This window comes from Stegostoma tigrinum, chromosome 27, assembly GCF_030684315.1.
Source record: "Stegostoma tigrinum isolate sSteTig4 chromosome 27, sSteTig4.hap1, whole genome shotgun sequence".
Classification (NCBI taxonomy): Eukaryota; Metazoa; Chordata; class Chondrichthyes; order Orectolobiformes; family Stegostomatidae; genus Stegostoma; species Stegostoma tigrinum.
This window is the reverse complement of record NC_081380.1, coordinates 31,490,079-31,504,374: the sequence shown is the minus strand read 5'-3', so window position 1 is coordinate 31,504,374 and position 14,296 is coordinate 31,490,079. Positions and strand designations below refer to the sequence as shown.

General features: G+C 37.6%; 1 protein-coding gene across 11 annotated transcripts in view; it reads right to left on the bottom strand.

Annotated features, from left to right (window-relative positions):
- Positions 1-2,962: 2,962 nt before the first annotated feature.
- Positions 2,963-14,296, bottom strand: part of git1 (G protein-coupled receptor kinase interacting ArfGAP 1) — a 167,804-nt gene continuing 156,470 nt past the window's right edge. For 4 of the 11 annotated variants that reach the window (XM_048557551.2, XM_048557552.2, XM_048557554.2 and 1 more), the window contains 4 exons: positions 12,560-12,636; positions 10,623-10,796; positions 8,670-8,733; positions 2,963-7,777 (listed from right to left, as the gene is read on the bottom strand). In XM_048557551.2, coding sequence (XP_048413508.1) covers positions 7,562-7,777; positions 8,670-8,733; positions 10,623-10,796; positions 12,560-12,636 — 531 coding nt within the window. In that variant the 3' untranslated portion in view covers positions 2,963-7,561. Of the gene's footprint in view, positions 7,778-8,669; positions 8,734-10,622; positions 10,797-11,158; positions 11,185-12,559; positions 12,637-14,296 lie in introns of those variants that run through there. The other 7 variants (XM_048557553.2, XM_048557562.2, XM_048557560.2 and 4 more) reach the window with 4 other exon arrangements.

Sequence of the window (14,296 nt, the reverse complement as noted above, 5' to 3'; positions counted from 1 at the left end):
TATGTCGATAGCCCACAAAGCAGAAGCTTAAATTAAATTAAATGGCCATCTTCAGCAATGCTGCACAGTCATATGTTACAGTGGTAGCTGTGCTGCAAAGTTAAAAATCTCAGCTCAGAATTGGGTTGAGCATTGTATCATTATTTTAAAGACATCTAACAAAAGTGACTTTATTATGAAGTTACAGAATTGGAAGGTTCAGGATATCCAGACCCTGTGCCAATTAGCTTATGCCAGCTGGAAGGCATTCTATTTTCCTCCCTACTCCCAACGATCTATCAAAGCAAAACTTTTAACTATATTGGGAGACCATTGGGAATTGGAGAGCCCCGAAAAGTATAGTAGTGACAAACAAATGATTAAAACGTACTGGGAATATCTGTATGATTCCAGAAAGTAGCCTATACACGTATAAACTGGGTAATGAATAAAGTGGTAAGGTGAATCTATTCCTATAAACCATCTCACTACCAATAGACATGCAAGTATTGGACCCTGCTTGTCTTTGACCACAAGTATTGGCTTTGTCTTGGGGGTGGGGGAAAAAATCACATTCTGCATTATTGGAGCATAAGCTGTAGGATCCTAGAGAAAGTGGTATAAGATATCACAACACTAAGGGGCTATATTAGTGTATCAAAGGTGACTGCCATTGACATCAAGGTAGCATTTGATTGAAAGTTGTCTCAAAGAGCCTTAATAAAATTAAGGTCAATGGCAATAGGGGAGAACTCTCACTGATTGAAGTCATCTAGCACAAAAGATAGTTTGGGTTGTTGGAAGCCAGTCAACTCCAGGACCTCATTGCAGGATTTCTGCACAGTAGTGTCCTACAATCTTCAGCCACTTCATTGATGACTTACTGACTATCATGGACATGTTTGTTGATTCAATGTGTTCAGTATCATTCAGGACTCCTCAGAAGGTCTTGTTGCATATGGAACAAGATTTGATCAATGACCATTTTCAAAAAAGAAGGGATTTTACCATCACCCCATGACTTTCAATTGCAAGATCACTGCTGAATCCCCAATCAACATCACCCCAGAATTTACCAGTAACTGAACTGGTTAGGCCATATTAATACTATGGCTATACAAGCAGGTGAACAATTGGGAATTATGCAGTAACTCATGACCTGATCCCTAAAGCCAGTCCAGCATCTACAAAGCACAAACCAGGAGCGTGATGGAATATGTTCAACATTGCTTTTTTTAAAAAGCAGTCAGTTTCCTTTGCACCCTGTCCACCACAAGCACACAGTGGCAGCATGTGCTCCATCTATAAGCTACACTGCAGGAACATGACAAAATTCCTTTTATTATGCCTTTCAAAGCTGAAATTTCTACCATCTCGAAGGACCAAGGCAGCAGGCATATTGGATCAGCATCACTGGCAAAATCCCCCCCAAAGTCTCTCACTCTGGTCAAAACCCTGGAACACCCTCTTCAATGGTGTATGGACTGCAGCAGTTTGAGGAGATTCACCACTCCTTCTCAAGGTGATTAGAGTTGGGAAATGAATGCTGGCCTTTTCAGTGATTCTCACATTTCAAGAACAAATAGTAGAAGAAACTGCATTGAGACCAAATCATGCAAAAGCTAAAATGCATTAAACTTTTCAAAATATTTAAAAAAAACACCAGGTTTCTGCCATTAAACTAGTGTCAGTTTTTGCTTGGCAGTAGCTATTTTACCCAGTCAGACGCTTGCAGGTTCAAGGGTAACTTCAGTTCTTAAGTGCACAACCTAGTGACAATTATAATTGCAAGAGAATGTTACACTGTTGGAGTCATTGTTTTTCAAATGAGGTGCTGAACCAAGGACCTATTAAACTGTACAGACAGACAGTTTCTGTTTACGCTCTTATTGCTGCTTGTGAGATCCTGTACACACACTGGTGGGTGCGCTTACCTTTTTTTTAAAAACAAGTACCTAATGAACTACAGAGGGATGTCGTGAAATGATATTTTGCAAGGTTTTCCTATCTTCTATGATATTGTAAGCAGTTTGACTTAGCCAGATAATGCTGACAAAATAACACTTAAACCAATAACATTCATCATTGCTTTTTCAAAATAATAACTTCTTGAAGCGAAGAGCAAATGTGTAGTAAAATGCAAATATCTAAATGCTGATGTGGAAGTTGTGCCACTTCTCCACAAGCTTTTCAAAAATTACATTTTTGCTGTCAATGTTACAACCGAAAAATACTAAATTTTGTAATGTTGTCTACATTAGAAAGTTATGTTCTTCATTCCAAGTGTCAAGGAACCATTTAATGACACAATTGCCTTCTCTGCCAGTGAAAGCCATTAGATGTGTGGGGTCTTATTCATTCAGGTGTTGGAAATTTTAAAACATCAAATTATTTCTTGAAAGAAAATTTTCTTTGATTTTCAGCTTGCAGCGCCAGCAACTTTACAGCCAATAAAAAGTGTCTCGAACTGAAGTGTGCAAGGCCAAATTTACAGAACAGCATTTGCAGTCAGATGCTCTGTTCCAGCAAAATCTGGCTGACGGTCACAAGAAAATGTACTGATCGCAGGATCTAATTCACATACATTGGTTAACATTCAAATTTCAACTCAACATCTAACAAAATTACAAATCAACTAACCATGATATAATTAAATAATTCCACTTTAGAAAACATTTAAGTATCTATGTGCCCATTCAAACTATTAGAATCATAGTTCAAGTGTACAATCAAAGTCTCAAGTACCTCTGCACAATCCAGAAGTTTTATTCAGACATTTCGTAATTCCAAAAGAACACTGATCTAAAATTTTGGGTTCTTTACTCCAACCTTCAATATTGTTTCTCAACGTAATTACTTAGCCTAATCTAAGATGCACAGAGTAATTAACATACATTAGATAATGTTCCATATTTTAATTAAATGCACTTTTGTTTGAACATTGTTTAACTTATCAAGTTAAGAAATCAGCACTCAACAAGCATTATGCACAACTGAATATATTTATTTCAATACAAATGTACAATAGATGAGTTTACAAGCCCACCACCACATTTCTACTACCAGCTACAATAGAGTGCATTTCTAAATGGAATTAGTTACAATTAGCATTCATTGCACAACATAAACAATAAGCAGGTCAGTGACTGTCCTTGTTAAATATAACTTTTAGCACTCAACTGTCCAAAAGTGCATGCTTAATACCAATTGTTTGAGATATCAGACATTTGGATTTAAGAAAAAAAAATTTGTACCACACACTGGGGATTAGTCATGGAATATATAAAATGAGAATGGGTTACAAAGCTGGACCCCAGAAGGGTCACTTCAGAAGGCATTCTAAAACTGTGTGGAATACAGTGTATAAATATCTGAACCCAGAGATTAGCCTGTAACCAAACTCACTTTAAGGTATTGGATTTCTTTCAAAATATACACAACCTTGTTTTGGTAAATGTAAAATTATACTTTCATATTGTTGTTGGTAGAGTTCCAGTGCCCCAGAAACATGTGCTGCAAAATTACAAGTAGGAATTAACCACCTGCATTGATGTTCCTGTATGTTACTTCGATGTAACTTTAAAGAGATTATATAGAAACCTGATCCATTGGTATATACTTTTTCATACCATTGTTAAGATGTAATACTGTTTATAAAACAGTCTTGTAAAACATAGATGAATGATCAACATTAACAGCACACATTCCCTTCAGATGTATTCTGCTGTAATCACTGGCCTTGTTTGAATACCTTTTATAGCAATTTGCCTATTACTGCATTGAGAAAAGGGGTTACATTTTCCAGGATTACAGATTGAGTTTTTAAAAACTCAGTTTGTATTTTAGGGTATAACTTACTTAATACATTCTTCATTCCCAGAATACAGACACAAAATTGAATCTGTCTTTCTCTCTGCAAACTTTCCAGTCAACATCCCACCTCACATGCCCTGCAACCCCACCCCAACAATAAAAAATGTCAGTTGTGGCATTATAGGAGAGAATTCCAAGGCAGTAATACAGTGAAACAGCTCAGCTAATGTGAAGTGGAAACTCTGTATGGTATGTATATTATTTGTTACTACTTGAACCTACAAATCACATTATTGGTGTTAGATTGCTTCTTTTATGAAATGTAACTTTTTTTTAGTGGAAATTTGTACCTTCCTGGTGTTTGCCTGGATTCAGAGCTACTGCAAATCCTCGTAAGCCGAAATCAGTGAGTATATTAAATCACTGCTTTCCTTAGTGAGATAAGGAGTTTTGTTGCATGATTCTAATCTTATCTAAAGGTCACACAGTTATTCATCTGAACAAGAGACCAATTTCACATATCCCTGCAGGCACAGTGCATCAATATTAGACAGGCCAAAGGAAATTAATGAATGACACCAATGAGAAGAAATATATTTAGCCTACCTTTCAAGCTACTTTGACTTTGCTAGCTTACAGAGGACATTTTGTTTAAAAAAAAGAGATTGCTATTACATCTGCAGGTGCAGTCCAAGTCTGACTCATCTGTACTTCGTTACTATCTTAGTCTAGATGATAAAATTTTGCCCCTATAATCTGTAGTGATGCATGCAACACTGGCAGGTTACTGCTTGCTAAGTGCACCAATTCAACATGGGACAAGGAACAAGTAAATCCATTTTAATTAATCCAATCCCAAGATTGTGATAGTGGAGGTTTTTGATGACAAGATCTGAGACTGGAGAAGGTGTACTTATTCAATAAGGGATGCACTAAAAAGTGTGTGCTACTTACAAACTGTATACGACATTCATTTCTTCCACTAGTGTTAACTGCCTATTTTACAATTTGATAGTAATTTTATACCCAAGACTATTTAAGAAAAATCAACAAAATGGGTTAAGGCATTCTAAATCGTAACATTCTGGAAGAAAACCTAAAATTTATACGAAATTTTCATTTCAAAGTTCAGCATTTCATGACTTTTGTTGTAAACAACATTTCATCCTTAAAGAATTACAAAGAAACTGATGAGAGTGACGCTAATGCTATTCAAAATGTCAGTTGTCCACAGAATAGCAGCATTACAAATTAAGAGAGTCTCAAATGGGCAATGAAAAGTATTCGCGAGGCTACAGCATTTGGATCTTTTCTGTTGCTAGCTGCAAATTTCCTGGCAGTGGCTTTCACATAAAGTAACAAAAAGCTGTCACACTTACTTGAACCTTGCCATTTATTATGTAATTTAATGCCATCCAGTCATTCTAAGCCATCCTTTATAAATGCCTTCGGCCACTGTCTCAATACTAATGCAGTATGTGAAGTTAACAAGACATTTGAGATGGTACAGGGGAAAAAAGGTTTAATTCCCTCTGACTGTACTGTGTACAGTCCCTGCCCATATTTTGTCCTGCAAAACCTATTTCAAAATTTGATATTTTTTCCATTAAATCAACATTTTTGTAGTCAGTGTAGTGTTCCAAAATCAAACAACACAGTTTACAATGTCAGTATATCGGTCAATACTTTCATGAGCATTTTATCAAATGAAAAACAACTAAAAGGATTCACAATCCGTCCATGTTCTTTTGACAAAAGACTTTGTCTCTTACACTTAGGGTAAGCTGAATTCAATGACTAAATCTGCCCAGTGCCATCAATGTAGTGGTTTTGATTACTCCAGTTACATCATTAACTTCTAAGATTAGAATGATAAACAAACAGTCTTTTGCTAACAATATTAAACTATGCACATTTACTTATATTTTATATACAAACAGCACCCCAATACTGTATGCTCAGAACTTCAGTTAAGGCTTGAAAAAAATTCTAAAAAGCTGTGCAATTTGTGCATACCTCATACTACAGGAGAATCTCATTTTTTCAAATTTCTTTTGATCTACAAGGTTCTTCCCCAAGTATCATTCCCTTTCAATCAATTTTCCAGCATTTGAAAGAAGTTGCAATGTCGCATCACAATCTGACTTCCATTTCCCTACACTGGGATACGTCAATTTTCATTGGCATTTTGTCTTCAAAAGTGATTTTTGTTCAGCTCACAAAATAAACATTGCAACTTTAACTACTTTAGATTTATAATTTTCTCACTGGTAATTTTCCCGCTACCACCAAGCCCCATGGCTTACAAAATAAATGGCAATCTAGTTAACATAAAGATGCTTAAAATTATTCATTAATAACAATTCATAAGCCTGCATTCCCCAAATTATTCAGCAATTAGCCGTTACTATCTAGTGCCCCTTTCACTGTACAGTATCAAATGCCAAGCTAGTGCAAGACAAATGCTGGAGGTGCTGCTCTTTCTTTGTAAAGTACTTTTTTCCTGGAAATGTAGATGGCCATTTAATTTCCAGAAATAAAATGAAATAATGGATCAATCTTATTCCAAGAGTCAGATCAAGTGTCATAAAAATCAGGCTCAAGTCTTGTACAGTAATGGCCCATCTTCCCTACTTGTGTTAGGGCTGATGCCCTTCAGAAGGCTGAAACAATAAGAATACTGCAAACTGAAAACACCCCAAACATTCCGTGCCTAAAGATAATATGATGCCATGTGCTGAAGGACTGTTGCTGCACCCATCAGTCACTACAATACAGCCCAAGAAAATTTTGACAAATGCTGGAAATTAAAGAACAGTGTTCAAACTTTTAAACAATGGAGAATGTCCAATGGAACCATCTGTTATGGTCAGACAGCATTCTCAGTCATTGTACAGTAATTACTCCACTTCAGTAAACTTATCAATAAAATTACACACTACACAAATTCATTATCCTTGGACTGGTCAATGTGAAAAATGGGCACTAATAAAGCAAAGCGTGAAGACTACATTATCATGGGATACAACTGTTTAACAAGATTCAACTGTTATAAGGCACACAATGCACAAAGATGCAATGGTACTGATGGTTGCCGGTTACAGTCACAGGTTCACAGTATTCTATACAAAAAAGGCACCCCACTACTTGTATTTTTTCTAATGGTTTTCAGAACATCTATTGTTCTTCAGCCTCTGGTGATGGCAAAATGAATCAGTGAATAACCCACTGATAATCCATATTAAACTCAGGTGGTCACATATAAGAATTATCAGCAATTTTCAAGAGTCTTTACTTGCAGTTCTTTTTCATATAACAATTACTGGATGCATGCCCTTGTGGCACTGAAATTTTACAACTTAGTGTTCATCAATAATGTAGGACTTGGTACATTTGCAAAACAACTTATTTGTAGAAGAGTCAAAAATTCCAGTGTAACATAACCCGATGGTCAAGTAAATATTCACATCTTGCTGAAACGTCAGAAAAATCGAAGAATATTGGCTACACCACAATGCGACTTTTCGCTTGGCCGCGTCAATTTATAGTGGTAGCAATTCTGGTTAACTATTACTGGCAAGTTCTACCACAAAATTGGAAGTTTTAACTTTCATCTGTCCTGAAAGCAGAAATAATCTATTGCAGAAAAAAAAATCCACGTTACTTGAATCAGAATATGTACAGGGATTTCAGTTTGCTTTCGAAGAAAATTGCTTGTTTTTAATCTCCCAAATGTACTCCAAAAACGGAATGTGAACAAAGTGTTTTATCATTGTTTTTTCTCACGGGTTGTTATGGTAACCAGTTGCTTGGCTGCCTTAGCAATATCATAGGCACACTGGATGACTTGCTGCGTGAGCAACTGGATGTCAACTGGTGCACCCGGCTCTGGTGGAATTGTTTTCCTGCACTCACATTGCAATCGGAAGGCACTCGCATTTAGCAGTCTCAAAGAGCATCGGACTGTATCCAGGGCAGGCTTCTGCTTATTTATGAGAAAAAATACACACACACAAAAGTTAGAAAATTCTGAAGTGTAGCACCAACAGTGAGATGCACTGCTATAAGTTTACAATCCAAAACATTGCTCATTGTGTCAGAACAAATTACTTGTCCTTTATACTTAACATTAGCTGAATTTAACCAAATGTACCTAACACTGTCAGTGGCTTTGTTTATTTCAGTGAGTTACTTCAATTATAAAATTACAAACTGATCAGACTGATGAAAGAGACTTTTCATTTAACATTATTTAGCTGCATTTAGATCGATCAGTCATGCCCCACCGAGTTCCCCATTTAGTTATTTTAATTAGCAGGCAACCTGCTGGCTTAGAGTTCTCCAGTGCCACCATCGATGGAGCTGGCTCTAACAGGGCAAACCAGTCTTGAACAGGCGACTTCAAACAGGCACCCTAGGCACCAACCCCATTTTCTGTGTATGTTAAGAGACCAACGTCTGCTGCAGGCAGGAGTAAAGAATGCTTGTTGTTTATTCATACCCAGAATGGCGTTCAGCATTCTCATGGCCAGAAATGTGTGCCTGCTCCCTGGCCACCATAGGGAGTCTTTTGAAAAGCCACCTGTGATTGAAGACCTCACACCCCTTCCACAACCTCTTTATGCATCTTGCGTCCACTGGAGCTGCTCCTTCTACCAAGTGGTAAACTTATCAGGGAAGGAAAACAAGATACCTTGCAGTTAATTCTAGGACAATGTCTGGAAAATCCATTCTTTTGGATTTCCAAAAACCTTTCCCTTCTGCTGCCTATCTCTTCACAGAAAATTGATACATTCTGCACTAACTTAGCAATAGAGCAGAATCTTAGAGCTTGGGTTATGGATTGTTCCATCAGGTGAATTCTAATTAAGTCTTACCTTTGGAAAGAGAGAAGCCATTTCAGTGACTGCAGAGTGGATCTTTTCTGAACATGGTACAAAACTGTCAATGAAATAGGCAGATGAAGTGTCATTGTATAATCAAAATACTTAAGACAGTAACACCTCTCAAAATAATTTTATAACTATTACAGTAATTGTAAATATATTATAATGTTATTTCCACAAGTGCACAGTTACAGTAACCTCAAAGTGTTTAGTGTCAGATGAACAAAATAATACACTGATCTAGAGAAGAAAAAAGGAAATAACTCAGAAAAGAACTAAAACTAAACTGAACTCAAGAGTTTACTGATGGGTTTTTAAACTAGGCAAAGAGGCAGCAAGGCAGAGGGTACTGGGCAGGTAGTACCAGCAACCTGAAGCAGAATGGTTAAACAAACATTAGCCAATGACTAAAGGAAGAGAGTGGGTGTCAATAAGAAAATCTGTGGCAAGAAAGCAAGGAAGAACAGCAACTAGGGTAGAATTGGACTGGTTTAGGCTGTCAAGGGATGATAACCCATTGAAGTAAGGGGTGGTCTTAGACTTGCAAAATAATGGGGAGGTGAAGTGAATGTGGAATTTTTTTTTAGGTAAAAACATGGTTTGTGACATTTTGACAGAGTTGAAGCTTATTGAAGACCAAGGCAGGAAGGCCAACTAGAGGATTAGAAAAATCAGAGAAGGACTACGAGTACAGGTTGGCAATATTAAAGATGCAGAAGAAAACGGTCAATGGGGACACCCAAAGACAAGGAAGTTGAGACTGAGTAGTGCATATAAGTTTCAGACTTGCTAACCCAATCTCAAGTATAATCAAGGAGGTTACTGAGATAAAGGTCAGACACATGAAGTCAAAACCAACTGCTTCAGTTTTGGCAATACTAGAGGAAAGTTTGGCCCATCAGATTTTGATTTATGATTGAAGAATGTAGCAGTGGTCTCTCAATGAGTGGATGAGAGAGTTGTAGAACCAGTGATCTTGAGGACAAATGAAGCTAATTCCTTGATTTCTGACGACCTAGCTTAAGGATTTCAAGTAAGAATGAGACTGACAACAAGATGGTCCATCAGGAGGTTACTCTGAAAGTCGCAAAACCATTAGAGGAAAAGATGAACTTGCCTTGCGATAGTTATGAGCATAGCCAGCTAAGACCAGTGTCAAGGAGACAGTCATCATCATAGAGAGATATTCAGAGTGCAATAATATCAAGGCAGCAGAAAGCTTTTAAAGGGTTTAAGATAGACAAAAGAACCACAGGTACTTATAAATTTGAAAATATGGTCAGTGGTGCAAGTGATACAGGAGCCAGATAGGAAGGTCTTGATTTAGGAGTATTAGGACATCATTAGCTGGAGACTGATGGTTAATTTTCTTCTGTTTGGTTATGCAGTAGGGAAAAGGTAAAAGATTCTCAAAAATCACATATAAATACTTAACTAAGTAAAGTCATGAAACCCTTGAAACAGTGGCATGGTAGCACAATGGTTAGCACTGATGCCTCACAGTGCCAGGGATCCGAATTTGATTCCCACCTCGGATAACGGTCTACGTGGAGTTTGCATGTTGCACGTGTTTTCACTGGGTGCTCCGATTTCCTCCCATAGTCCAAAAGATGTGCAATTTCAGTGGATCGGCTATGTTAAATTACCCATAGTGTCCAGGGATGTGCAGGTTGGATGCATTAGCCATCGGAAATGCAGGGTTACAGGGATAGGGTAGGTTGATGGGCCTGTGTGGGATGCTCTTCAGAAGGTTGGTGTGGACTTGTTGGGCCGAATGGCCTGTTTCCACACTGTAGGGATTCTATTTTATGCAGGATTATTTCACTTGTCTGGTAGCCAGTATAGTCAAATGCCAGCTTTTTTCAATGTAGTCTTTAATAATTAGTTACACATAACATACATCTTGCACCAATGAAACTAGATTTAAATGATTTCCAAACTAACCTTTCATGTTTACACTCCTGGGCAGCTCGCAGAAGCTCCTGGATGTTTTTCGTGACCTGCTCTGTTTTAAGGATTACATCCTCTGTACTGGGGAGGCTTGGATCTAATTCTCCCTCGTGTTCATCATATTCTAGGTGGAAGTCATCATCCCTTCCCATCTTCCCATCAGCAATTCTAATAAGGGAAATGGAGACTGAACATGAACACAGTATAGCAGAACAGTAACTAGAATTGTGCCTAGAGTGAGTTTTCAGCGCACTATCACGTGCATATAGAATTCAGATGCCTGAGTGTGTGTTACAAAGGCTGTAACTAGATTGAAGGTTCAGATCATATCATAAATGGCAATGAGTCACCTGAACCCAAAAAGCCTAGGCTATAGCATTTAATAGGTGGTGGCTGCAAGCTGTTGTGTGAGTGAGTACATACTTGAACAAGTGTCAATGACCAGAGACTTCTGGATACCTCAGTTTAAATTTCAGATGGCTGCAAGAGGTGTGAAGAAATTCATCTTGCAATGGCAAATTTATACTTGCCTTCATCAGTCACGAACTGGTAGAAGCTAGAATTTCCAGAAAATAATCAATTACTTTTCATCTTGTAATTTAACACAAAAGCAGTACAGTCACTGTGTAAAGTAAATTTTGACACTTCAGCCTTGCAAAAACAGCGTATGACTACTTAGCCGGTAATTATGTCTGTACAATTAATACAACCAACATTTCAAAAATCTAAAGACTGCTGAAAGTCCTCAGATTACGCTGAAGTCCAAATGGGCACAGTCCGAGTTGCAACAGGACAATTCATAAAATACCTAAAGGATGCACCTGCTTCATTTATGCAGAATGGAACGTTTGAACAATTTGAAGATTTTGGTGACATTATAAACGTTAGGACAACCCAATAAGTAAATAAATGCATAAAGTGCACAGCCTACTCCTGCTCTGTGTGCATGTTCACAGTTCAAATTTGGTTCAAACACGTACCGCTCGTAGCAGCTAACAGCTGTGAGAACATGATTATCCTTGGCGTCATTGTGCTTTGACGAAGCAAGTGAAAGAACATTCTAAATTTAAAAGTTAGCTAGTGCCCAAATGCTTACATGTGACTCCTGGTTTAATGTGCATTCTTGTGGATGCATAGGCTATAGTGCTTTCTGCAGCCGACCTGGCAGTAATCAAATATGAAAGAAGGCTCTTGTGAAAAAGGTACTTATTTATTTGTTCACAGAACATGGATATCACTAGCATGACTAGCTTTTATCGTCCATCTCTATTTGCCTTCAAATCGGTAGTGGTGAGCTGCTGCCTTGAATCATTGTACTATGAGCTGTTAAGGGAGTGAGCTTACTCCTCTGGCAGTAATATAATGAGTCACAATCTTCAATAAAAAGAAGAATACTGGACAGGGAAACAGTAAAACACTGAGTTATTGTAGAAGTCGCTTCACTATACTTTAAAAATAAAGAAGTTTTATTTTAAAACTTTTAAGCTTGTGGGGGTTTTGATAACACAATATTAACCAGATTTCCCATTGTTTTTTCTCTACGATGTGCATGACAACAGAGGGCAGGACTGTAAAACTGCTGTCTCTCTTCTGTAGCTTAACTGATGCACTGTTGGCCAAAATTAAAATAAACACTTATTGTCCATGCTTTTTTTTTCAATATTTTAAAAGCTACACTGTTAAAAACATAACAGAGTCATACAGAAACAATTGTGAAAACAGAAGCAATGTACATTGTTTGAAGACTGTCATGGCATGATTCCAATCCTACGGAGACAGAATTGTGCAGGAAGAACAGGAAAAACAAACCCTATTTAGACTGGATTTAGGAAATAATTCCAAAATGCACAGAAGATGGAAATGCTATGTCGAATACTATTAAATTCAACACAATTTTCAAGGCATTACTAGCTCCAGTCAGATTTACTCACCCCAGTGGCAGCTCACTTGTCTGGGTATTGTCATAGTCACTGTCTGTTCCACTGCCACGTTTGTCCAGTTTGGATACCTGTGATCGGAAATGAAATGTGAGCATGCCACATGATGTGCTGATGCCACAGACCTTATTATTAGAGCAAATGCTCCTGAGTAATCATTAAAAGAACATAACAGGCAGATAAATGAGAGATTATCCCAATTCCCGTTGACAAACGTGAAAACAACTTTTGAGAATAATTGCCAGATCAAATTTGCTATTCGGTGATTGAAGTTTGACTTCATAATTCTGCATTTTCATTATGGAGTAGTTAAGGAATAAAGGGGAGATGGTGGGGTGATAAAAAAAATTAATTGAGCTTGTAATTTAGAAGAACAGGTTAATGGTCTGGGGACAGGGGTTCAATTCTGACTGGAACAACTGGGGTGGAATTTCAAATCAAACAATTCTGGAATTAAAAGCTAGTCAAAGTAGTGGTGGGTGAAACAATCAAAGATTGTCATAAACATCCATCTGGTTCACCATTGTTCTTCAGGGAAGGAACTATCTGGGCCGGCCAATATGTGACTCTGGACCAACAGCAAAGTGATTCTTGACATCCCTCTGAAATGGCCTAGGGAGCCACATTATTCAAGGGCAATTGAGGATGGACAACAAATGCAGGCCTTGTCAACAACATCCACATCCCATGAAAGAAAGAAGAAAAATAAAGAAACAAATTTATTCTGCTCAAAATCAACAGTTAAAAGGTTTTTAAAACTTTGCACAAGTGACAGGGTAGTTAGATTCAATAAGGACAGTCTCTAATTCTTGCCTGTGAACACAGCTAGTTCTTTATATGCAGAATTTGCACTGAGAAAGGATCCCTCCACTGCTACCTGCATTCAGAAGGTTCAGTAATACTACTGATACTGGCTTGGAATTGGCACCTCCATTAGGCACAAAAACATTCTAATGCTGTTTCAGGCTTTATTTTTGAGTATAAAAATTGTAGAAAGTGATGAGATATAAAAGGAATATCAGAGTAAAGAGCCTTCTTGTCTTTCACAGGCTAAACACTAAATTCCCAATCATGCAACTTCCTTTTTTTCCTCCTATTTTAGCCAATACTATAAATAGTACAGCCTCAAGCATGGCATCTGAACTTCCAATACTGTCATAATTTCCTCAAATCCCACCCATGCTTGTCTGTCCTCGCTAATTACTGCTTCATCTCCTACCTCGCTTTCATTATATATTAATCTGGAACTAGATTAAAAAGCAAAATGTCAAAACTGTAATAACTTCATACGTGTTGACTCACTTAGATACATTTCTAATTTAAACAGTCACATTTAAGTAGCTGGAACAAACAAAAAATGTTACAAACCAATTTTTCACCAAGCCAGCTGCCTCAATAGGTCTGACTCTTATCAAGTACAGTTCAAAGAATGAGTACACACAAAATTATTTGATCATTTTACATTTAAATGAACTTCATAATTTCAACTGGGATAATGAATGACTGAAGTATAGCTTTATGGTTTCAAATGCCCAACGGGAGAATCCTGTAATAAAATCACATTCACAAAGTTAATTTCATTATTTTATGAAATTATATCTAGCAACTAGGCAAAAGGGACGCAAGGGTCAGCACGGTGGCACAGCGGTCGGCACTGCTACCTCACAGCACCAGGCACCTGGGTTCGATTCCAGCCTCGGGTGACTGTCTGTGTGGAGTTTGCACATTCTT